This window comes from Urtica dioica, chromosome 7, assembly GCF_054948205.1.
Source record: "Urtica dioica subsp. dioica isolate 48M chromosome 7, U.dioica_male_clone48M_v1_H2, whole genome shotgun sequence".
Classification (NCBI taxonomy): Eukaryota; Viridiplantae; Streptophyta; class Magnoliopsida; order Rosales; family Urticaceae; genus Urtica; species Urtica dioica.
The window spans coordinates 29,413,867-29,439,627 of record NC_142762.1 but is presented as its reverse complement, the minus strand read 5'-3'; the positions used below and the strand labels follow the sequence as shown (position 1 = coordinate 29,439,627).

The 25,761-nt window shown below is 38.3% G+C and overlaps 1 protein-coding gene across 1 annotated transcript; it reads left to right on the top strand.

Annotated features, from left to right (window-relative positions):
- Positions 1-17,210: 17,210 nt before the first annotated feature.
- On the top strand, positions 17,211-17,621 carry LOC149390701 (uncharacterized). Its single transcript, XM_089619837.1, has one exon. It carries the CDS (start codon positions 17,211-17,213, stop codon positions 17,619-17,621), a length of 411 nt encoding a protein of 136 aa, XP_089475963.1.
- The last annotated feature ends 8,140 nt before the right edge of the window (positions 17,622-25,761 follow it).

The following is a 25,761-nucleotide window of genomic DNA, read 5'->3' as shown; positions in this document are numbered from 1 at the left end:
AGCAATAGAGAACACATGAACTACAATGAGGAAATAGAGGGGTTGCCTCTGTTTACCTCTCCGACGCTCAACATTAGTAGGGTTGAGGAGGATTGTAGAGGGTTTGAGTATTTAGAGGCCAAAGATGAGTGAAACGAGTGAGTTATGAATTCGACGGCGTTTCGGGCTCAAAATTGGATTACGAGTCATCCTCCTCGAGTCAAGTTTCGCTCCTCGAGTCGAGTCAGTCTCCCCGAGTTGAGCTTCGCTCCTCAAGTCGAGTTATCCTCCTCGAGTCGAGTTTCGCTCCTCGAGTCGAGTCAGTCTCCTCGAGTTGAGCTTCGCTCCTCGAGTCAAGTCATTCTTCTCGAGTCGAGCTTCGCTCCTCGAGTCGAGTCATCCTCCTCGAGTCGAGTTTCGCTCCTCGAGTCGAGTCAGTCTCCCCGAGTTGAGCTTCGCTCCTTGTGTCGAGTCATTCTCCTCGAGTCGAGTCTTGCTCTTCAAATCGAGTCATTCTCCTCGAGTCGAGCTTCGCTCCTCGAGTCGAGTCATTCCCCTTGAGTCGAACCTCGCTCCTCGAGTTGAGTCATTCTCCTCGAGTCGAGCCTTGCTCCTGGGGACTATGGAGTTAGTAACTGAAGCTCCCACGAATCCGAAAAAAATAGACGAAATATTTGATTTCTCCTATTCATTCGATTTGTCAATCTAGGCGTCACATCACAAGTTGAGCCGAGACTGCACTCTTCTTGTTACTAGAATTATATTTTACTCGATGTATATAAACGTGCATTGATATAGTCAATACATGAGCTCGATCCTTCAGGTTCAACTCGTATCGTGAAAGATCAATTATTTTGTTATACATTTCTTGATATATATGAGCCATAAGCATCGTTGCTTCCCCATTAACAGATTATTTTGTACGTAATTCCTACGAAATCGCGCACAATCAATCGGTTCTAGAATCGACCATCAGGTGAGTGAACATTGACCTTTTGTCAGGAAGGCTGAATTCTGTATCTGTGAATCACTTTTAGCTCAGATCATATTCCGAATTCTCAAGACATAAGTCTTTAGGTATCTTCAAGTAGCCATTAACGAAAGAGTCAAAGAACCCGGTAATATAACTTAGAAGTCCATGACCACTTCAGGATTTAGATCAAGTTTCACTGTGACCATCATAGCGACCCAGGTTAGTGTGTCATAACGGTGCTTAATCAACGCATCAATAACCAAAGTCTGTCCAGGTAGTACACATACATGTATAGAATGCTCCCCCCCAAGTGATCAACCTTTCAGTTGTGTTCCACGTATGTGATTTTAGATCCAGCTATCGAGACATGGATCAATCACCTACCATGTTATAGCTCACTGCCCGAACTTAGATGCCCAGCATGTAATTCAGTTTAATACGCACTATGGATGATAGTTGTTATTGGTTCTAACTAGAAAAAAGCCCACTAATCAATAAGGCTAATAAAGTAAACTTCCTATTATATTTATTAATCATTCATGTTTATTTTATTATCTTTTAGGGGACAATATTCATAACAATGTTATCTTCGTTCTCGTCTCGTCGTAACACGTGTCTTAATGGATCTGAAAGATGCCTTGGTTTGACAGGGAGTCAAAGTCGTGCTGCATAAGATGAGTTCTACAGGTGACGTGGTGTCTTCATCATCTCTACTAATCTAATTGGGCCGAACTTGCATGATTGATTGGGCTTTAAGGCCCAAATAACTCGATTTGGGTAACCATTATTATTTGCCCCCACCATTGAGGTCGAGACCAATCTTGAGTTGGGCTGAACTGCGGTTTTTTTTATGTGTTGTATTTATTTGACACGAGGCTTATTTCCTCCTCGACCTTAGTAAAGTTCGAATCTCGATGGATTGCGTTCTCGATAATTGAAGGACGGTTGATGTTCAAAAGTCTAATTTTTCAAAGCCGTCAACGCCGAATAGTTGTCAACATTAGAAATCTTTGCCATTATGCTCTTAAAACGGGTCATGAAGTCCTTCAAATAATCTGACTCTGCATATTGTGTGTTCCACATATCGACCATGGTTGATTCGTCTTCTAGAAACATGTAATAATATTTTAGAAATGCAGAGAATAATTGTTTAAAATTAGCAATCGACCCTTCGTTGAGTTTTGAGAACCATTCGAGTGCGATCCCAAAAAGGTTTTCATGTGAAAAAATGATTGTTACCGACCTACTTTTCGTCCTCACTGAGATGAGCTCATCCCTTCGCAATCCAGAAAATGGTCACATGGGCTTTTGAGTTTGTGGTACATCAATATCATGGGAGTTGCTTCTTCCTCGCATTGCCGATATGTGTCTCTATATTTTCTCGGTAAAAGGAGTTCGCCATATCTCGATGATGAGGTAGTCGATCTTGGGAGCCAAACTCATAGCATAATAAAACTTAGTTTTGACAGCCTTGTGCTTGGCCGAAATAGTCAATTTGAACATATCGAGGTCACTCATGTCCTATCTCGCCGAGGAATGCGGATCATGATCTGATACGGACTGGTTTTATGGTCGTTTGGCCATTTACTCCAACCATATTGGATTATTGACCCTATCGTCTAGGGTTGCGGACTAGCTCTGTTATCAAAGGCCCTATCGCAATGGGAGTCTGTTTTCACCCAAAGCGGGTTGAGTGCGAGAACTCCATGTGGGCTCGATTCTCGGTAGTGTTCCGTTCATTATAAATTTAGCATACTTAGATACTAGCCCACCTCGTGGCGGCGAAGGCAGCAATCCCGATATCACTTGCGTCACTGTTATAGATGACGTAGAGGCAAAGGCAGACATGTGAAAAATCAGATATCCCCTAGTCAGACATTGAACTTGGATTCATGAGAAATCCAAGCAAGTTCCACGAGAAAGGGTTCGACCTCCCTACCCGGCCGAAGTGTTGAACCCGCATTCATGACTTGACTTGTATCGATCCTCTATTAGAGTAAGGAATGGTTCGTTACAAGCTCTTTAGCTAAGCTCGAATGACCTGGTTGGATTTTTTTTGTTTGCTAGCTTTCTGGAGAATGATATCCAAAAGCCTTTTTAAAAATGCCACTTCTTCCCGTCGCATCCGTCTTCAGGACGATCTAGTCACAGGGTTTAACTTCTCAGTGAGTGAAAGATTTACATCCGTGAGGTGTTCTACGCTGTTGAAAGATTCTATGGTAGAACTCATTCGAGAGGGGTTAATGCTTTTTTTTTTTTTCTGGAATCCCTGCTAACTTAGTAGTTATATCTCAGTTTAGTCAGAATAGGTGGTCATTTCAATTTTCAAGTCGAGCTTGACACGATTCTTCAAGAGTCAGAAACCTTGATAGTTTTCCACAGTCGGAGTTAAATTGTTATCCTAATTTTGGTCTCAGCAATCATAAGCAGTTCATCAGTAAAGTTGTCGTTTTAGATTTATTTTCGTGGATCCAAAAAATTTCTTGTATAAGAATATAGAAAAATCTCAATGTAAGAATTTTATGAAATAGACAATAGATGATATATAAATGTAATACAAAGATGAATATAGAATAATAACGATTTTATTTTTGAGTAGTAATGATTACACTCATGTCGATCACAACAATTCTTACAAGGAGAAAGCCGAGCTGAGAGATTTTCAATAGAGTATTTGTAACGAAGAATTATATCAATTTCCTCTAAAGAGAAATGAATTTATAGGGAGCCAAAGTGTGTGATTGTCGGGAACACTAGTTGATTTTTTTATCCTTATTATCGTCATGTCGTAGCGCTTGTATCAATGGATCCGGAATATAGGAGACGGCTTGGTGAAGGCAGTTAGTCTTGCAGAGAAAGACGAGTTGTATGGGTGATGTGGTGTCTCAATGGATTCGGAAGATAGGAGACATCTTGGTGAAGGGAGTCCTAGTCTTGCGGCGAAAGACGAGTTGTACGGGTGACGTGGTGTCTCGTCATCTTATTGTCTCAACCGATAGAATGGGCTAGACTAGCTTGGTTGATTAACCATTATTTTGTGTTAGTCGAACTGGATCAGGTCGCTAAGGACTACAGGGCCTGAGCTCAATAATGGGCTTATGGACAATTTTAGGCCTTAGGCCCAATAGTTTATAGTCAAATAGTGAGGTCGATTCCTATATCTATAGTGTGCTCAACACTTTTCACCAGTGTACTGTGTACCCACTTCAACTTCATCATAAAAATGATTGTTTGCACTATGTTCTACGTAATGAAGCTTGAACCTCGGATTTAAAACTATCACAACTAAAAATATGCGATTTAACTTTTCCGGGCTCCCCAAATACTTATCATACTTTGGTTTTTATATTTCGTGCAATAGCACACACAAGACTATCTTCGGAGGTGGAGAAATATAGTTTTGCTTGAATAAAATCTTTCAAGTAACGGTAGGACATAAGATACAAAGAACCAATTAAGTGTATAGATAGCTCTTAAAAGTTCTTAGAAACACGTGGAACACCTTATCATTATCCCAATCTCTCACATTTGGCTAGACTTAAAAGGAGCTTCGCTGCCGCCGTGAGATGTGCGTTTGAGCCATGAAGCTTCTCCATACTAACTGTGTCACCTTCATTTCCTCTCCTCGCTGAGGATTGAACCAATGGATCTCTGCCTGAGTTCGCGAAGGTCTACGAATTATTCCAAACCAGCCAGTGACTTTTGCTATCTCTGTTCAGCAAGTCATTGCAATCCAGAGCCAGCAAACCTCAAGTAGCAGGACTGTGCACATATCTCTTTGCCATCAATGGCAACTCGGGCTTTTTTTTTTTTTTTTTTTTTTTTTTTTTTTTCCGTTTGTTCTTATGATTTTATCAAGTAATCAGGGTGTTGTCGAGTGAGTCTTGCAATGAGGAACATGGTGGAGATCTGAAATAAAATGAAACCCGAAATTTAGGGTATTTTTAGGTTTATGACAAGAATTGTTTTTCTTTATAATTAAGCCATTTCCATACATTTATTTGACAGAAGGGACTAATGTAACCAAATATTAAAAGGCTGAAGATCAATTTGATTTTGAAAATGATTTCTTGAGACTAAAATGTCCAGGCTCAATAATTCAGAGATGATTTGACCCGATTCTCTTAGATAAAAACAAAAAAGAGAACAACAAAGGGGTCGTTTGTTTTAGTATTGTAAATTTGTTTTTATTTTTAATTTTTTTTTCTGATTCTAATTTTAAATTTAAAAAACAGATTTATAATTACGTTTCAGAATATTATAAAATGTTGTTTTGTTGTGTTTTACATTTAATTGTTTTAGAGTTTAATTTAAAATATAAGAGAGATAAAATAAACACTTTTTCATTGTTTTCTATTTTCTAAACAAATTAAAAAAAAAGAAACATGATTATAAATTTGTTTTCTAAGTACTATAATCAAACATGTTTTCTAAAAGTTTTTTTTTCTAGAATTTAGAATTAGAAAACAGAAAACAAATTTGGAATCACAAATCAAATAGCTCCAAAATGAATTGCCTCATAACTACCGTTAGTATATTCGGGCAACTATTTGGCTAACGTTGCCGAATATTAAATCTCATTTCCTCACAAATTGATTATTTTCGATTGATGATTAAATCACCCTAGAGCATTATAATAACATTTAAGTTGTGAATATTGAATTTTCACCATGAAAAAAAATTGCTAAAACTTTTTTTTTTTTTTTTTTGGATCGGGAAAATTGCTAAAACTTTGAATACTAAATCCTGCACTGATGACCGTGAGTTGCATGAGTCATGGCAACTCATGCGGGCCATGTACCCATATAGGGAATGGGCTCAATATTTTTGGGCCAACGGGCTTTCCTAAAGCTAGCCCTTATCATGACTGGATGTACAATAATTTTTTTAGACCTCTTTGCTTACTTATATAGATATCGACAGTGATTTTTTAATTCCATATATCGATGGTTATATTATATACACTTACAGATTTTTATTTGACTTATTTTTCTTAATATATGAATTTTTTTACTTCGCTTTTATCTTTTTAAAGTTTTATCTAATTTTTATTTTAAAGTTTATAATTTTATTTAGAATCAGGCTCGTTCATAGCTTCAATTTTAAAAAACCGATATATAATAAATTTATCTAATTGTTTACACAATATTGAGCTAAAACCCTATCCCCATTCAAAACGTTAAAGGATCTATCTACACTAAAACAGGCGCACAATATCAATAAAGCACTTCACTTTAAAAGAAAAAAATTAATTAGCGTACAATAAGACACCTATACAAATTTGTAACAAAAATTTAGTATTTTATTCTAAAACCAAAATACTTCGCTAAAGGATTAGTGTTGAGAATATTTTATTTTAGAGCAATCGTTGATGCAATTTTTTACAAAAAAAAAAAAAAATAAATAATAAATTACACGTTGTATTTAATGAATTTACTCTATAGTGTAATAAATGAAAAACAACATTATCCGTCGGTGTTCTTGGAGCTAACAAACGTATTATGATGAGTTGGTCGGAATATTACAACAATTACAAGAAGTCTAAAGATTGTTAGGGTCCCAGTGAAATTGTGAATAGTGATCGCTTAGCGTTGTTGTTGTTATTGTAAGTGAAAGTTTATAAGCTTTGATTCGTGCTTATATATGGCGGCGGTCATGGACATAAAAATAACTTCCCATTTTGTTCATAACCATTCTTGAATACGGGAAGAAGATGGAAGTAGGTAATAGATCATGTGAATTAGAGCTTGTGCTCGAAATGTCTTAGGTGTGAACCCATGAGTTTGCCTCCATGGCATATCCCCAAGGCCTTACGATCTTGCCACATCTGTGTTGATTGATTTCTTTATTGTTCGTTACAAATCTCATAAACAATGTGGACATGTTGAATGCGTAATAAATGAATTCATAACAATTATAATTCAAAAACGCGTTTATGGTCCCAGTTATTTAGATCATCTATTTTACGATGAACGATGTGCGACTTAATAAACAAAACGACCATAAGTCGAATTGAGATTTATAATGACTTATATTGAATCTTGCTATTTGAATTTTCCACTATCTTATAGTTTTTCGTGTTCTTTGGAATCTTCAGGATGGGTCGATCGACACCAAATCTTCCAAGTCTCTCTCCGAATAAATTTGAATGAATGCGTGAAACAAGACTTTTGCTCACAGATTATTCCAACAAGGTGTCAGCATGATTGAATGTTTTGCAATAGCCGGACGAAATTTCTCAGAGAAGGGAAAGAAAATTCGACCTTACATGCTAGGGGGTGGTTGGTCGATTTCTTCCTTAACTCTAACCTATTATCTATAGCTTTCCAAATTTGATATAATTAGGTTAAATCAAATATTCACTTTCGTGATTTTATTAGATCTTATTATGATATTTAGAATAAATATGAGATATAGAATAGAATAAAATATATCCAAGATATATGAATAAATAATAACTAATATCTCCAAGCCCCTCTATGAGGCGTGTGCTTGCTTCAAGAAGCTTGAGTGAAAGTGCCACATCTAAGGGTGGATGATAGTGCAAATTTTCTACAACAGCTTCACATCATCATCGCGCACCCCTGTCAACAATGTCATGGCATGGTCTTTTTTGCAAAAAACCCTAAAAAAAGACCGAGAAGGAGGCCCACTCCACCACTCCATCCTCGAGGAGCTCGCCTACAACAAAGACCAATGCTTGTCCGAGCGGAGGATAATGAAGAGAGATCTGATCCCATCGGAGATGGAACTAATGATGGTGCTAGCAACTCAAGTCTCCGACCTCGCCAAGACAGTAAATGGCCAGAAAGCAACGACACATGCCATCCACGTTCTACCGACTGAGCCTTGCTTTTGGTGTGCATTGTTGTCAATGGTGCCCAAAAGAAGAGTAGTAGTGTCTATTTATGTACATTTGATGTAATATAGTCTTACGAAGACTCTTGCTTGTAAATGCTAAATCATTAATAAAAGTTGAAACATTCATTCATTCTTCCTTGTCTGTTTGAAGCTTTATGATAATCTATAGTCTTTAGTCCTTAAACAAAAGTAACAACATATGAAGAGACAAATGTAGATTTGCATTAACAAACTCTTCATGGTTTGCTTGAAACAATATATTCGCAATCTAATGATCAAAGGACTATTGATCTCAGTACGATTGTTAGGAGAATCTATGATGTCTGGTTATGGGACATTGAGAGTTGGAGACTCTATAGTTCTTCTAGGTATCTTCTGAAGGTACTGAATTGACCAGTGCACTTAGAGACAGAATAAGAACAAATCATTTAACCTCTTATGTCTCGGAATCACTACGTATGAATTGCATCATGCTTACCTCAATCCTGAAATTAGACATGTCATTTCATAGCTTACGTATTCTCATTTGAGAAAGTCAGAGTTTGGATTCACTATGTGATTATGAACAGGACCTATTGGTGAAGTACTAAGTTATGAAGATGTCATGAGTAACTTTGTGAAGATCTCATAGATATGGAATTCATGTACAAGATTGCTGAAATGCAATGTATATCACCTCATGCTTTGTTCCTTGGTATGTGAATAAATGAACTGGCCAGTGTCCAAATTGAGTCATGACTCTTTTGGATGATTCAGTGTGACTTGTTAGCTCCTCGTCAATACATTGTTTCTAACTTATTCAGAAGCGACAAATGAGTTGAGGAAATAACAGCTAGAAGGGTAAAATGGTAATTTTGTAAATCCCGACCTAATGATATTTATGAAGGGTAAACATAGATAATATTTAGTGGATCCACTCATCACAATTAAGTTGAATTCTTGAGTTGAAAATAAATTCATTTGAACCGAGAAATTCTTAGTGTCAAGTCTTTAGTGGAGTCAGTTGACATTAAGCTAAACTTGAAAAAGGTTTGTGAACATTTGAGTCCAAGTATGTTAGCTCAAGCTTTGTTCATTTGGATCCATGAGGTCACTATCACAAGTCATATCGAGTAGGATTAGTTAAACTAGAAGCTAAGTCAAAACAAGAACGAGACAAGTTTTACGAAAATTGTCTAAAAGGTATTTTTGTCTTTTGGACATAGGACGAAATGAATGTCAATAAATTTTTTGACAATGTCATATGATGACAAGTGAAATACTCGGCCATGATGAGATTTTGGGCCTTGAGGATTAATTTCATTTCATGGAATTTTACTTGAAAATTCTTAATGGGCTTTTCTTATGTTGTCATGAACAAATGAAGAAACATCTAGAAGCTCCTTCTAGATGCCTTGGCCATTCAACATAGCTAGGAAAGAGAGATTATTTTGTGCATTGATGTATGAAGATACTTGCCAAAAGACAAAGATGAAACAAATTTCCTCTACAAGGAAAGAGGGATTTCGGCCAAAGCAAGAGAGGAAGCAAAAGAGGAAACAAATCCAAGAGCTTCTAGAAGCTCTTTTGGCCGTGTGACTTAAGGGGAATAAGGGCAATATTTGCTCATGAATATGTGATATTCTATAGAAGAGGAAACTACCTTGTTGAAGGTAATTCCTCTCTTATAAATAGGGCCATCATTCTCATTGTTTCTCATTTTAAAGTTTTAGAGATTGAGAGCTTCTCTCTCTAGGACCCTTTGGCCGCCCCTCTCTCCCTCTCTCTCTAGCTCATTTCGTTTTTGTTTTGGCACCTAGGTCCACATTTGACCTAGCGTTTATTTTAGCTCTTCGACTCTAAGACTTGTTCTTGAGTCGTCGTGTTTAAAAGTGCCTACACACTAATTCTTCTTATACCTCAAGTGATTTATGTGATAGAAACTTTCGTGGTTACTCGAGTTCCCGAAGAACGAAGAAAGACGAGCTGCGTGGGGAGACGAGTGATTCAACCTCCGTAAGCTTCTCAACGATCAAGCTTCATAAAAGTTAGTAAACGTGTAATCGCTTTTAGATATTTTTAATAATAACATGTGCTTGCTCTTTGTCTAGGTTAGTAAAATCGTTTTACTTGTTTAAAAGAAAATATTTATTTTCCGCCGCTTGCTCGAAGCGTTAAATATTTTCTTAACCCTAGATCAATTCCAACAAATGGTATCAGAGCTATGGTCAAAGTTAAGCATGTACATGTGATTAAAATTATGAGCTTGAAAATCGTTTTCGAAAGATAACTCTTTTTTTGACAAGTTAGAATTGTTTTCTTAGATTTTTTTTAATTTATTAGTCATGCCTTTAAATTAAAAATCATGTTGATTTTCTATGACTTTGGGATGTTATTAAAACACATTAGAATCAGTTCTAAAAGTTTTTAATTTTTTATAATGAAAAACGTGTTTTTAAAATTTGAGAAATTTCGGGTAATTTTGTGACTAGTTATATTGTCTCTGCTAGTTTCGTTTATTTACTCGATTCGTTTTACGTTTGTTGTTATTTACTTTTATACCATGTTATTATCATGTTAATAAAACACATATAAAAGCTTTAACAACTCTTTAAAACGTTCCGTTACACTCGATTCTTTTGCACTCAAGTCCGAACTTTAATTATTTCCAGTTTTCTTCGAGCTCGAGAAAAACTAGCAGTAAAAGTGGCATAACTCTCTGCTCACAATTAGAAATTTAATGATTCTTGAATTAAATTAAAGGTCTGTTTATCCTCTTTCCAATGCAATTAGTTTTAGGTCAAAAGAACGTCAGAGCCGCCAGTTATGGCGATTTTACTCCGAGGTGCGCGGCTGTTTCAAAAGTCATATTTTTTAGAATTCCGGATTTCGGACTCCACTCCATGAGTTATAGAACTCTAATGAGAAAATTTCCTTGAGAAAAATTATTTTTTATAAGATAATAAACATAATGTGAAATTTTAAAATGTTTTTATTTTTTGAAAATTTAATTGAAATGAATTTTTTACAAAACTAGTTTGAATTTTTGAAAAACCGTTTTCACTTTCAAACTTGAAAATATTTTGTCATCCAAATCAAATAAGTTTTCAAAATGTTTTCAAAACTATATCTATATCACATATGTTCAAAATATATATGCTCTTGAAAATTTGAGTGAGAGGTCTCCTCGTAGACGAGTCGAAAAATAAAGATGTGTAATCTCAAACTTTCAAGTGTTCGAGTGAGTTGAAGTTCACACTTCCCTCATGCACTTTCCCGAATAGAAAATAGAAAAATGTCCGAGTATGTACCTTGTGCTTTTATGCACTAACACCGCTCTTCCTTGAACATGAAGATCTAGGATTCCTTTCTAGAATTCCACTCTATCTCTCTAAGCACTAGAAAAATATGTTTCCGAAATGTTTTAGAGATGATGTGCCTTTTCTAAAAACTAAGTGGGAGGGTTATACTTGTTGTTTACAACCCACGATCCCCAACACTAATGAAAATTGTAATTGTCGCCAGACTAAGAGTCACCCGCGTGGCCCTCTCTTAAATGAGAGTACTCAATGACGCTTTGATCTGATCATTGCTTAATGAGCTACGTTCGAGAGTGAGACAATGAGACAATGCCTCCCCTCGGTGGATTGTTTTTCAAAGTCAATCTTTTAGACTAAGTGTTTGGTTACACACTTAGACTCCATCTCTAGTAATCCTCCCTCGAGGCCCTGCGAAAGGATGTGAGTGATCAAACTTTTTTATAAGGTGGCTAGTCAAATATGATGTATTGACATCTTGGTTATGCAATAATGATGAGTCATTTACTTATGAAAGGAGACTCGTTGCGGCCTTCCCTCGAAGGAGTAAAGTGTCATTTCGTTCATATCACCCTTGGATTTTTTCTGTCTTGTTCATCCTAAAAACTTAAACAAACTTAAATCCTAAACCAAAAGACTAACCATAAACTTGTTTAAACTTCAGCAAGATGTCTCCGAACCATCTCTCAACCATCATTTCCTCAAATAAACTCGAAACCGAAAACTACGTAGATTGAAAACATAACGTCGACATCGTCCTTACCGTTAAAAAGCACAAATGGGTACTCACCACCCCGTGTCCTCCGCAGACGAATAATGATTTAACTCAAGAGGACAAAGACGCCTTGGCGGCTTGGCTCCGCTCCGATGAGATTGCGAGGTGCTATGTCTTAGCATCTATGAACAATGTGCTGCAACAGCAACATCGTGACATTGAGACAGCCGCCGACATGCTCCACAATCTCCATGAGGTGTTTGGAGGGCAAGGGCATCAGGCCAGACAATAAGCAGTCCGACAGTTTATGAACTGTCGCATGAAGGCTGGGACTCCTATCAGGGACCATATGATGCTGATCATTAGTTACCTAAATGAGATGGAAATCCTAGGATCTAAGATTGACTAGGAGACCAAAATAGATATGATCTTGGAAACTCTCCCCGAATCTTTCGATACCTTCAAGCTGAACTACTCCATGAACAAGCTAGAGTACACTGTTACCGAGCTTATGAAGGAGCTTCACAGTGCAGAAGGTCTCACTAAGAGAAAGAGGAATCAAGGAGAGACACATGCTACTGAGCACAAAGCCTCCACCTCTGGATCTAAGAAGAGACCTCACAAGGCTGAGAAGAAGAACTGCCATGCCTATCTCAAAGCAAAGGAACATAGTATTGTACTGATTACCAAAGCATGCTTAGTAGCTGATAATGTATCAACGTGGATTCTTGACTCCGCTGCTACTAACTATATTTGTTGTTCCTTGACTGGTTTCAAGAAAACCAAAAGCTTAGAGAAAGGCGACTTCTGCTTCAAATGGGGTGATGAGAGCCTGGTGTCTGCGAAGGCTGTGGGATCTATGATATTGTCTTTCGAAGACCGCACTTTAAACTTGAATAATCTTTATTTCGTTCCTTCCTTTGGGAAGAATTTAATATCTGTTGCTCGTCTCCGTGAGCAAGATTATTGTTTAAAGTTTATTAAGAATAGAATTCGTATTTCGTTTCCTAATAATTTTTTTGTCACTGATGCATGTATGAGGAATGCTCTTTTTTATATCTATCCCACTCAACCTTCTCTATTAGACACTAAAATAGATAACGATCTAGCTAGGGAGCCAAAGAGGATCAAACTTACTGATTCCTCTGATCTAATACACTACTACAAATTCAAATTTCTTGTGCGGAAGGGTATTAGGTGCGACATGTCGCACCTAAGCACATATTCGGTGCAAACACCGGTGCCTACCCCGACATGCCTATCTATCCCGCATACTCGTCAGAGTTCATGATGCCCTATACTCCAATTTAACCATTCTACTCGTATCACCACCCGCCCGAGCATGGTGGCGAAGATAATGAGTAGGGGAGTTCGACCACCCTAGCAAGGTAAGTATTATTTCATGTGTTTATATTGTTCTACAATAGGGGCGTTGTACATTCGAAGTTTTTTTTTTTTTTGCGGGGGTGATTTTTTTGGTTTAGGTTGTTTTGTTTGTTTTGATTTCCCCATATGCCCGTCTTGGGGTTTTGAGTAGTCCGTAGAGGTTCAATCATTTATTTAAATGACTTTTAGCTCATGATAAGCGCGATATAAACGTATTTGTTTGTACTTTCGGAAGTGAAAAAAGTTAGTTTGAGAGCATTTTCATGTGTTTTGGAGTGTTTTTCTTAATTTTCAAAGTTTGGAAGTTCAAAATGACAAATAGAGCATTCGAGGACGACGGGGCAATCGCAAGGAGTTCAGAACATCTTTGAGATCTCGATTCCGACACCCGAAACTCAAGATAGGTGGTTCAAGATGAACCGGCCCTTCGAAGCAACGCACAAACTTCCAGAGTCTTGTGCATTTGTCCTGTGCGGCCCCTGTGCGGTGCACAGCCATTTGAAGACCCTATGCATTCAACCTGTGCATTGGGTGTACGGCGCTTAGGCTGCCCAGAAGACCTGTGCGGTGCACATGCCCCGATTCCCACTTTTTTGTCACGCGTTTTAATAGTAATCCAAGCCATTGGATGCAATCCGACGGCCCATAGGAACTCCGAAAAACCTAGGAAACCTACAAAAAGACTTTAGTTTATTTAGAAACATATCTTTTGCTTTGTTTTTTTAGTTTTGTTTCTCATTCGGCAGCAAAAATCCCGGGAGAGAAGAAGCATTCAGAGAGGATCATCGTCGCCACAATATCCTTTTCACCATTCACAGTTTTTATCTCTATTCTCTGAATCTTTGGAAATCCCGTTTTTATTAATAAATTTCAGTTTTTAGTCATGATTGCTTTATATTCATCTCCATTTATTCTCCATTCAATCATGCACTAAATTCGTCAAGGACTATGGTGTAGCGACTTAGGAATATGGTTATGGATTCAGTCATGTCAAATTAATATTCATATGCTCTATCATGTTTGTTTATTTGAATTCCGTGTGTAATGCTTGAATTCGATTAGCTACCATGTTCATGATAGTAGGATTGCTTGACGCTCGAAAGAGATTAGGTTAGTCGTGCACAAAGATTAATTTACCGGGATACATTCCTAGGCTAGAAATAGCTAGGCTGTTTCGGAGTCGTGTGAACGTTCTTGTTTTTAATGCTAACCATTGTTTTTAGGGGTTGAGATCGAGAAAAGATATCCCGGCATATGTTTAGATTCTTAGATGTTCGAGAGAAATCTTAGATTACCATTATCGTGAGCGCGATTAGCAAACATAAGAGTGTGTGTTTTGTGCTTAAATCCTGAATCCAAACCATAGGAATAACTTGTGAAGCCATAGTTCTTGCTTTCTCATTATCGTAATCTATCGTGTTTTATGTGCTTTTAAGTTTCGTTCGTTTTAATAACCATCACAATCATCAAATCATCGGGTTCAAGTCGTGCTAGTTGTTGTCAATGGTGCCCATAAGAAGAGTTGTAATCTTTATATTGTACATTTGATGTAATAAAGTCTTACGAAGACTCTTGCTTGTAATTGCTTATTCATTAATAAAAAGTTGAAACGTTCATTCATTCCTCCTTGTCTGAAGCTTTATGATAAAACAATAGTCTTTAGTCCATAAACAAACTAAACAACTTACAAAGAGACAAATTTAGATTTGCATGAACAAACTCTTCGTAGTTTGCTTAAAACGATATATTCGCAATCTAAGGGTCAAAGGACTATTGACCCCAGTATGATTATTAGAAGAATCTATGATGTCTGGTTATGAAGCATTGAGAGTTGAAGACTCTATAGTTCTTCTTGGTATCTTCCGAAGGTATTGAATTGACCAGTGCACTTCTAGAGACAAGATAAGAACAAACCATTTAACCTCTTATGTCTCGAAGTCACTACGTATGAATTGCATCGTGCTTACCTTAATCCTGAAATGAGACATGTCATTTCACACCTTAGTATTCTCATTTGAGAAAGACAGAGTTCGGACTCACTATGTGATTCCGAACAGGGCCTATTGGTGAAGTACTAAGTTGTGAGAATGTCATGAGTAACTTTGTGAAGTTCTCATAGATATGGAATTCATGTACAAGATTGCTGAAATGCAATGTATATCACCTCATGCTTTGTTCCTTGGAGTGTGAATAAATGAACTGGCCAGTGTCCAAATTGAGTCTTAACTCTTTTGGATGAAACAATGTGACTTGTTAGCTCCTCGTCAATACGTTGTTTCTAACTTATTCACAAGCTACAAAGGAGTTGAGGAAATAACAACTAGAAGCGTAAAATGGTAATTTTGTAAATCCCGACTAGTTGATGATATTCATGAAGGGTAAACACTGATAATATTCTGTGGATCCACTCATTACAATTAGGTTGAATTCTTGAGTAGAAAATAAATTCATTTGAACCGAGAGATTTTCAGTGTCAAGTCTTTAGTGGAGTCAGTTGACATTAAGCTAAACTTGGAAAAGGTTTGTGAACTTTTGAGTCCAAGTATTTTATCTCAAGCTTTGTTCATTTGGATCCATGAGGTCACTGTCACGAATCATATCGATTAGGAATAGTTAAACTGGAAGCTAAGTCAAAACAAGAACGAAAATTGTCGAAAGTGTATTTTTGTCTTTTGAGACATAGGATGAAATGAATGTCAATAAATTTTTTGACAAGTTCATTTGATGACTTAGTGTCACTCGGCCATTTTATAATAATTGGACCTTGTGAATTAATTTCATTTCATAAGAATTTTATTGAAAATTCTTAATGGGCCTTTCTCATGTTGTCATGAACAAATGAAGAAGCTTCTAGAAGCTCCTTCTAGAATGATTTTGGGCGCCCAACACACCCATAGGAAGAGAGAATATTTTGTGCATAAATGTATCAAGATACTTGCCAAAAGAAAAAGAGGAAACAAATTTCCCATGCTTGTATAGGAAATTTCGGCCAAGGCAACCAAGAGAGAAACAAAAGAGGAAACTAATCCCTTGAGGATTTGAATGAGATGGGGGCCTATGTTGATAGGAATGGGTAATGAAAGATTGCTCATAAAGGCTTGGAAAATAAGAGGAAACTACTTCTTTTCAAGGCCAACCCTTCTCCTATAAATAGGACCCTCATTCCTCTCATTCTATTCATTCCACACAAGTTAGAGATTGAGAGACTCTCTCTCTAGACATTGTGGCCGACTCCTCTCTCTCTCTCTAGTTTATTTTCGATTTTTCGTTTTGGCACCTAGGTTCTCATTTGACCTAGTGTTTAGCTCTGCGACTTCAAGACTCGTTCTTAAGTCGTAGTGTTTAAAAGTGCCCACTCATTAATTCCTTTTATTTCGAGTGATTTAGTGATAGAAACTATCGTGGTTGCTCGAGTTGCCGAGGAAAGAAAGAGAGACGTGCTGCGAGGGGAGACGAGCGTTGCAAACTTTCCAAAAGCTTCTCAAAGTTCAAGCTTCAAGAAAGGTTAGTAAACTTCTATGCTCATTATATTTTTTATTTACATGTGCTTGCTCTTTGTCTAGGTTAGTAAAAAACTGTTTTTACTTGAAAAGAAAATTTTTAAATTTCCGCCGCTTTGCGAAGCGTTAAACTTTTTCTTAAACCCTAGATCAATTCCAACACTAGTAATCTTGTAAATTTGGTTAAACATTTTCCTCGTGGGATCGACTCGTACTTATGAACTTTACTACTTGAGCGACTACGTGTACTTGTGTACGGAAAAATTGCAACAAGTTTTTGGCGCCGTTGCCGGGGAAATTTTGTTTTAATTAAGATTAGATTAAACTAGTTTACTATTTGAACTTCTTTTTATTTATTTTGTATTCATCTATTTTCGTGTTCTCTTTTGCTTTTGTGAAGGTGCATGCGAAAGGATGATGAATCAAGTCTTCTTCCGATCGACCCTGAAATCGAGAAAACCTGCAAAAAGAATCGACGAGAAAAGTAGACGCAATCAACGATGGAAAAACTCGGACCCGAACGACCACTCATGGAATATGTGCGATCCACGGTCCAAGGGTATCGCTCGACGATCAAGAATCCATCGGTTGAAGGGAATCGAAGCTTCGAGATCAAATTGGGGATGATTAACATGGTTCAACAGAATCAATTCTCGGGAGGCCCCAATGAAGATTCGAATGAGCACATCGCAAACTTCAATGAATTATGTGATACTTTCCAGATCCATAATATCAGTACTGATGCTATTTGTCTTCGATTATTCCCTTTCTCTCTACGCGACCGAGCAAAGTCTTGGCTTAAGTCGCTACCCGCCGCATCTATTGAATCATGGGAAGACCTCTGCAATGTATTCTTTGCCAAGTTCTTCATGTTTCAAGAAGACAGCCTGACTACGAAACGAGGTCCATAGTTTCGGACAATGGGAAGGCGAATCTCTACACGAAGCATGGGCTCGCTTCAACGAGATGCTGAGAAAGTGCCCACATCACGGAGTCACTCTTTCGATCCAGCTTCATATATTATATTACAGGCTGATCTTATCCATGAAAACTTTGGTGAACACCGCGGCAGGAGGCACAGTGTTAACTAAGACACCCACAGAGTTCCAGGAACTACTACACGAGTATGCACGGGGAAATGACCAATGCCCGGTGGAGAAACGAATCATGAAGCCACCCCCAGCATCTGCGAATGCCACGACATCCACACCTGATGTAGAAGCAATTAAAGTAGTGACGGCTAAATTGGCGGAACTAAAGATGCAGTTGAAAGAGATGCAAGCCACTGCCCATGCGATGCACTCAGCACCAGAGCCATGCTTCTGGTGTAATGGGCCTCACTTCACCGACGACTGCCCGAACGTAAACGAGTGTCAAGCTGAGAATGAAAATTTCGTAGGGAACTACAATCGTCCAACGTTCCAGAAATCCAACAACTACTACACCGGCGCACGGAACAACCACCCAAATTTGACATAGAAACTGCAGCCTCAACAACAACAGCAACATCAACAAGGGTTCCTAAATCAAGGATCGCCACGGAGGTTCCAAAATCAATAATAAGGGCGGCAACAACACAAACGGGGGTTCCAGCAACAACAACAAAATCAGCCCGCCCCTAAGGATGAAATGAAAGAGATGTTCACAGCCTTCATGTCCCGAACGCAGACGTACATGCAGAATCAAGATGCGGTGATGCGAAACCTCGAGACACAGATGGGACAGATGGGTGATTCATTCAACACAAGGCCCCAAGGTACACTTCCAAGCACCTCCAAAGTAAATCCAAGGGAGCATTGCAATGCCATCTACTATCAACGTGCTGCGATCGTTGAGGGCCCAAATAAAGGAGAAGAAGAGGTTGCCTCTGTCACCGAAGCTCCTAAGCTGCCCTCGTCGATCCATACTTATGAGCCGCCAATTCTATTCCCGCAAAGGCTCACGGTGGCGCTTTCAGCCAAAAGTAGCGTGCTTCTACAAAAAGAGCTCCCGCCAAAGTTGAAGGACCCAAGCCAATTCACACTGCCGTGCACCATATGAGACGTCTTCATCGACAACGCCTTGTGCGATCTAGGTTCGGGCATTAACCTCATTCCCATGACCGTCTTCAACAAACTCGGGATGGGTGAACTAAAGTCCACGCGTACCACTCTCCAACTGGCAGATCGGAGAGTAAGGCACCCGAGCGGCTTTGTGGAAGACCTCCTTGTCAAAGTAAGAGAATTTACTTTTCCGGCCGATTTTTACATCATCGACATGGATGAAAACCGCGAGATTCCCATACTCTTATGAAGGGCTTTCTTAGCCACATGCGGTGCTCGCATCGACGTGCAAAAATGCGAGTTGACGACGCACATAAAGAACGAAGAAGAGACATTTAGGATCGACAAAGCCCAAAAGCGCGAAAAGGAGATAGAAGAAGTCTATGTCCTCAAGACTATTGAAGTCCAGCCTCTGACGCCTCCGGCGCCTCCACCACCACCACGTGCTCCTCCGGAAAAATAAACAAAAGGTACGAACAAGGGTGCAAAGCCGAAATCTACATTCAACACATGGCGATGACATTGGCCGAAACCATTCAAAGAAGTTTGGGGAAAAAAGAGCGCGTAAAAGAAGATCCACCGCCGCCTGAGCGCGACGGCAATGAATAGGGGAGCTCGACCACCCCCGCAAGATAAGTTTTCTTCCCATTTGTGCTCATTGAACTACATTGGGGACAATTTAGATTTTAAGTTCGGGGGATTCTTGTTTTGTGGATTCGTATATATTAGGATAATTTATTTGTTTTGAGGTAGAAATTGGTGTGAATTGTCTCGATTGATTGTTATATTGCTTGCCGATGATATTGTAATGCCTAAGCTTTAGAGGTGAGATTTGTTCTTGATCTACTAGGTGAGAAAGAATTTGTCGAGTTCTAGAGTTTCCATATTTGACCCGAATGATGCATGTCTCGACCCTTTAGGTAATCTTGGATAGTAGCTTGACCGATCACTTGATTGAAAACACCCGCAACGCACTAGAACCTTCTCTAATTCCTAATCGAGAAGAAATAAATTACACACTAATCTAAGTCGAAATTTAGTAAGCATTAGGATGAGCCACGTGGACCTAAAAAGCCGACCCGATCATGGATATCCATTAGAACCCTTTTTAGAAAAAGCCAAACACGACCCATCTCGTTCTAAGTCACTAAATGAGCTTAACCAAAGAAGACATTCCCACAAAGAACCCGTTAAGCTAGCTAAGACTTCATCGCTTTATCACTTCTATGTGACTTGTTCGTAGAACGATCTTCCGAGTCACAAATATATATATATATATATATATATATATATATATATATTTGTCAAAAACCCGTTAAATACCGTCGTTGTTTTTATTCATTCACTGTGTAAAAAAAAAGAGAAAGAAAAAAATGCAATGAAGAACGCTCATCTTTAGCGTTGTGTATATTATGTTTATTTGTTTTGTATTTTTTGATGGTTTTTAAACGAGTAGTTTTGACTTGGAGGAGAGTTTTAGTGAGTCTAAGGAGGTGATTAGTGACCCTAGTTAGCTTAGCCATGAGCCGTGAAAATATCCATATCTACCCGTGACCTAAGTCTAACATTACAAGCCTTAAAGACTTTCCGATTGACTAGAAATGATGTGTGTAAATTAGTGGAGACTAAGGGAGAAGATGGGGCATATGGGTGTGTTTAGCCGAAATTCACGAAATTAGGCATTAGAGTGTTTATTGAGAGGGATTGGAAGAGTTTCAAAGCCTTGGGAGTCGAGAGTGAGCGAGATACGAAAGCATTGAAAACGGTCAAGGTAACTCGAGCTTGTAATCTTTCTTTCACATTTAGTAGTTGACTTTAATTTTAAAATCATGAATTCTCACTTGTATGTAAGTCTACACATTATGGTCGAGGCAAGCGTTTATCGGTCTAGGCGTGAAACACCAAGTTCTACCATTTTTTAGTTGCTTTTGTGTGATTTTGTTTTATTTTATCGCTCAAGGACTAGCGACAATTCAAGTTTGGGGGTATTTGATAAGCGAGATATAAACGTATTTATTTGTACTTTCGGAAGTGAAAATAAGTTAGTTTGAGAGCATTTTCATGTGTTTTGGAGTGTTTTTCTTAATTTTTAGAGTTTGAAAGTTCAAAATGACAAATAGAGCATCCGAGGACGACGGGGCAATCGCAATGAGTTCATAATATCTTTCGGATCTCGATTCCGATACCCGGAGCTCAAGATAGGTGGTTCAAGGTGAACTGGCCCTTCGAAGCAACGCACAAACTTCCAGAGTCTTGTGCGTTTGTCCTGTGCGGCCCCTATGCGGTGCACAACCATTTGAAGACCCTGTGCGTTCACCCTGTGCGTTGGGTGTGCGGCGCACAGGCTGCCCAGAAGACCTATGCGGTGCACAGGCCCCGATTCCCACTTTTTTGTCACGCGTTTTAATTGTAATCCAAGCCGTTGGATGCGATCCGACGGCCCATAGGAACTCCGAAAAACTTAGGAAACCTACAAAAAGACTTTAGTTTATTTAGAAACATATCTTTTTCTTTGTTTTTTTTTTGTTTTGTTTCTCATTCGGCCGCAAAAATCCCTGGAGGGAAGAAGCGTTCAGAGAGGATCATCGTCGCCACAATCTCATTTTCACCATTCACAGTTTTTATCTCTATTCTCCGAATCTTTGGAACTCCCGTTTTTATTAATACAATTTAGTTTTTAGTCATGATTGCTTTGTATTCATCTCCGTTTATTCTCCGTTCAATCATGCACTAAATTCGTTAAGGACTATGGTGTAGCGACTTAGGAATATGGTTATGGATTCAATCATGTCAAATTAATATTCATATGCTCTATCATGTTTGTTTATTTGAATTCCGTGTGTAACGCTTGAATTCGATTAGCTACCGTATTCATGATATTAAGATTGCTTGATGCTCGGAAGAGATTATATTAGTCGTGCACAAAGATTAATTTATCGGGATACATTCCTAGGCTAGAAATAGCTAGGCTGTTTCGGAGTCGTGTGAACGTTCTTGTTTTTAATGCTGACCATTGTTTTTAGGGGTTGAGATCGAGAGAAGATGTCTCGGCATAGGTTTAGATTCTTAGAGGTTCGAGAGAAATCTTAGATTACCATTATCGTGAGCGTGATTACCAAACATAAGAGTGTGTGTTTTGTGCTTACTTTCCGAATCCAAACCATAGGAATAACTTGTGAAGCCATAGTTCTTGCTTTCTCATTATCATAATCTATCGTGTTTTAAGTGCTTTTAAGTTTCGTTCGTTTTAATAACCATCACAATCATCAAATCATCGGGTTCAAATCGTGCTAGTAATCTTGTCAATTTGGTTAAACATTTTCCTCGTGGGATCGACTCGTAATACGAACTTTACTACTTGAGCGACTACGTGCACTTGCGTACGGAAAAATCGCAACAGCTCATGAACACTAAGAACCGCTCTAGCCCTCTTAGAATCGAAATGACCTGACATGAACATTGAGAAGATGAAATAGGCCTTCATTTGGATCGATCATAGTAAAAAAGCCGACCAGTACTATTATCCTTGAGTACCCTTTCAGAAAAAGCCGAACGTTAACTTCATCTCGATACTAAGTCAGAAAAAGTCTAGCCGATAATGTTTGAAATCCAACAAAGAACCATGGTAGCGACTCTTGGGCGACGATTGATTTTATTTTGGGTTTATTTTGTTTGACTAATCTCTATGCGTTACATAGCTCATCATACACCACACCTGTGATTAGTTGTTTTTTTGTTGTTGTCGTTGTTGTCATGTTTCAAGAAAAAAGGGAAAAAAAGAAAAAGAAAAAAAGAGTGTTTATATTTGTGTTTTGATTAGTTCGTATATATATTTCTTATTTTTGTTTTGGCGTGATGTTTTAAGATAGTTCTTTGAGAGACTAGATCGATATTCTTAGTTGAGTGAAAAGAAATCATGCAAGGGTTGTAATTTTTTTTGGTGAGATCTTAGTCGTTAGGTTGACGTTTAAGCCACAATCCTATCTTCTCCCACCATTGACCATATCCTAACATTACAAGACGACAAAGTCCTATAGATTTCTTCGATTAGTATCTTGTATTAATGGAGAGTGAAGGGAGAAAAGTATTATGGTGTTCGAATCACGCTTGTTTCAATATTATTTGAGCATTTGACATTAGAAGGCGTGAACGAGCCTATTGAGTTGGTAGTTCTCTCTTTTGGGGCGTCTTTCACACACACGGGAGACTTTGACCAATAACGTGTTGTAAAGGCCACTTATTTACTCTATTATTTTTTAGATCATATGCTAATTAACTCGGGTTCGAAATTTTTTTGCTAGGTTAAGGCATTTAACTAACACTTAATACCGTTGCTAAGTTTTGTGATCATCATTCGTTTTTAGTATAACTTATTTGGCTGTGTTTATTTTCATTTTTTCGGTTTTGTGTGTGGTTTTAGGACAAGTAACGGTTCAAGTTTAGAGGCATTTGATGAGAGCATTTTATACGTACTAATCCTAACTTTCCGAGCTCGATTTCTAGCTTGCTCTAAAGTGTATATGACAGTTATTTCGAGTTTCTATGTTGTATTTTAAGTAAAGGGTGATAATCGGAAGTCGAGGAGTCTTTAAAGGTAGCTTGAGTTATTCAGGAGCATTCGTATGCCAAAAGTAACGAAATGGAGTCATCGGAACTTAGAAGCGCGAATTCTGGAGCCTGCATACCATGCGCTTTTGAAAACTCCTCCAGCAAACTTTAGCCCGCCCCGAGCTTTCAACTGCGCGTTTAACAATCCTCTATAAGACATTTGCGTATCGCGTTGATACTAAATTTATGACTAAGATTATTTCCGATTTTAACGTTTTTTGGGCCATTGGATCTTATCCAAAGGCTTAATTTGCTCCAAGAATCACCATTAGACCTATTTAAGAAAAAATTGTAACATAAAAACACATATTTCCCTTTGTTTTATTTTTTGTAATTGTGTTTGGTTACTTTGGAGAAGAAAAAATGGTTCTTCGCTGGAATTGCGAACCGACGAGACTTTCGAACTCTTCTTCTTCTTCTTCCTTTCTCTTTATTTTTCTCCACTTTAAATTATTGTCGAACAACGTTTATTTATAAATCTGAGTTTCTTTTTAATTTTTATTTTTTTATTTCATTGTTTATTTGAATGCTTTTGGTTATTGTTTTATGCTTGTTTATTAGCATGAATGCGATTAGAGTCTAGGTTTGTATAGGGTCGCAACGTATCCAGGATTTATGATGGTTGGGGGTTCGTTAGGGCTAGATGAGGCTTGTTTATTTCAAATTAGGGGTTGTTTGATATGAATTGTGCTTAATGCTTTATAGTGTGTGATCACCATTAGGACTGTTATAGACGATTTTTTGCTTTTCGAGAGAGTAGCGAGTCGTTTTAATATTCATTTCTTCATCGTTGACCTAAGTTATTAGAAAACTCTAGGCGATTTGCAGTTGTTTGAACTCTTATTCTTATTGCGTTTATCTTTAATAGGATTAGATGCCGAGAGGAGAACAATCGGTCAATTGCATAGGTTTGCTAGAACACTCGAGATAAGCTAGTAGATTATTTTGATAGAGTGAGATTACACTAGTACAATTAATAGCATCAGGTGCGACAAAAGTCGCACCTGAAAGCATCAGTGTCGCACCTGAAAGTATCATCAGGTGCGACTTTAGATGCGACAAAGTCGCATCTGAAAGTGCGCACCTGATGATTTTAGGTGCGACTTGTCGCACCTGAAAGTCATAACTATCAGGTGCGACATTTTAGGTGCGACTAGTCGCACCAAACGTCGCACCTAAATATCCTCCAAAAGAAGATATTAAAGCGTGAATTATAATATCAGATGCGAATAGTCGCAGCTGATACCTTCGCGGTAAAAGTATCAGATGCGACAAGTCGCATCTGATAGTAATTCCCTGCCTAATATTTTGGCGGGTGTTAGTACAATCAGATGCGACTAGTCGCCTCTGATACTCTTCCTACGAAGGTATCAGATGCGACTAGTCGCATTTGATTGTCTGTAGTTTTTTTTTTAAATGCTGATTCTAATAGAATCAGCCTATTAGATATATAAAAATTATAATTTAAAAAATTATTTAAAAATTAATTAAAATTTTTTTTTGTTAAATTAAATAAATAATTTGAATAATATTAATTAGAATAATTATATAAATAATTTAATAGAAATTTTAATATTAAATTCATAAAATTTGATAATTTACGTTCAATAAATTAAAAAAATTACAATCTATTCTTTTTGTTTCACTTTTTCATTCGAAGTCTGCCAATTCTGGAATGCACGGCCTCCTCTTCTGCCAGATCTTGCTCGTGCGCCTTGGTGGCCTGGTGCGCTGCCGCTCGAACGATGTCGCTGAAATTTTACCGAACCTGGCGTCTGATCAGCATTTGACATTGAAGCGGATGGCGGCGTCTGAACATTCGGCATTGAAGCGGATGGCGGCATCTGAACATTCGGCATTGAAGCTGATGGCGGCGTCGTCCCAGGGTGCATCATCGCGGGGGATGTCTGCATGGGAGACGGATGCTGCTGTGTGTAGGCAAAGAACTGTCGCTGAAACGCCTCCATCTGAGCTTGTTGTGCGGCCAACGCTGCTTGTAGCTCGCTAATCACTGGATCTGGAACGCTCGTCGATGAAGAACCTGAGGACGAGCTGTCGTCCTGAGCCTGAGCCAAGAGATACGAGGATCTCGGGATCGAGGGACCTATCCCGACATACCAATCTCGACGTTGCCCGAGAACAGTATCCATCGCGTAATGCTCCGCCTGGTCTATGTCAAACGTTTGGCCTGACTCCGCTGCTTGTCGCTGCATATCCTCGACTTGAGTCATAATTCGCGCCTTCAAACATATGTTAAAAAAATTATTAAGATTATCGAAACTTGATTATTAAGTAATTAACACAAGTAACTTACAAATTCTTGTTGCGCCCAAGCTGTCGTCCAATTGCCTTGATCATCTTGATGTTCTTTCTCCCACGTGTTTAACGCCGAGGCCAAAGT

What these genes read in the sequence shown, in the direction of transcription:
- LOC149390701 (XM_089619837.1), top strand. Translation starts at nt 17,211, where the DNA reads ATGGAAAAACTCGGACCCGAACGACCACTCATGGAATATGTGCGATCC.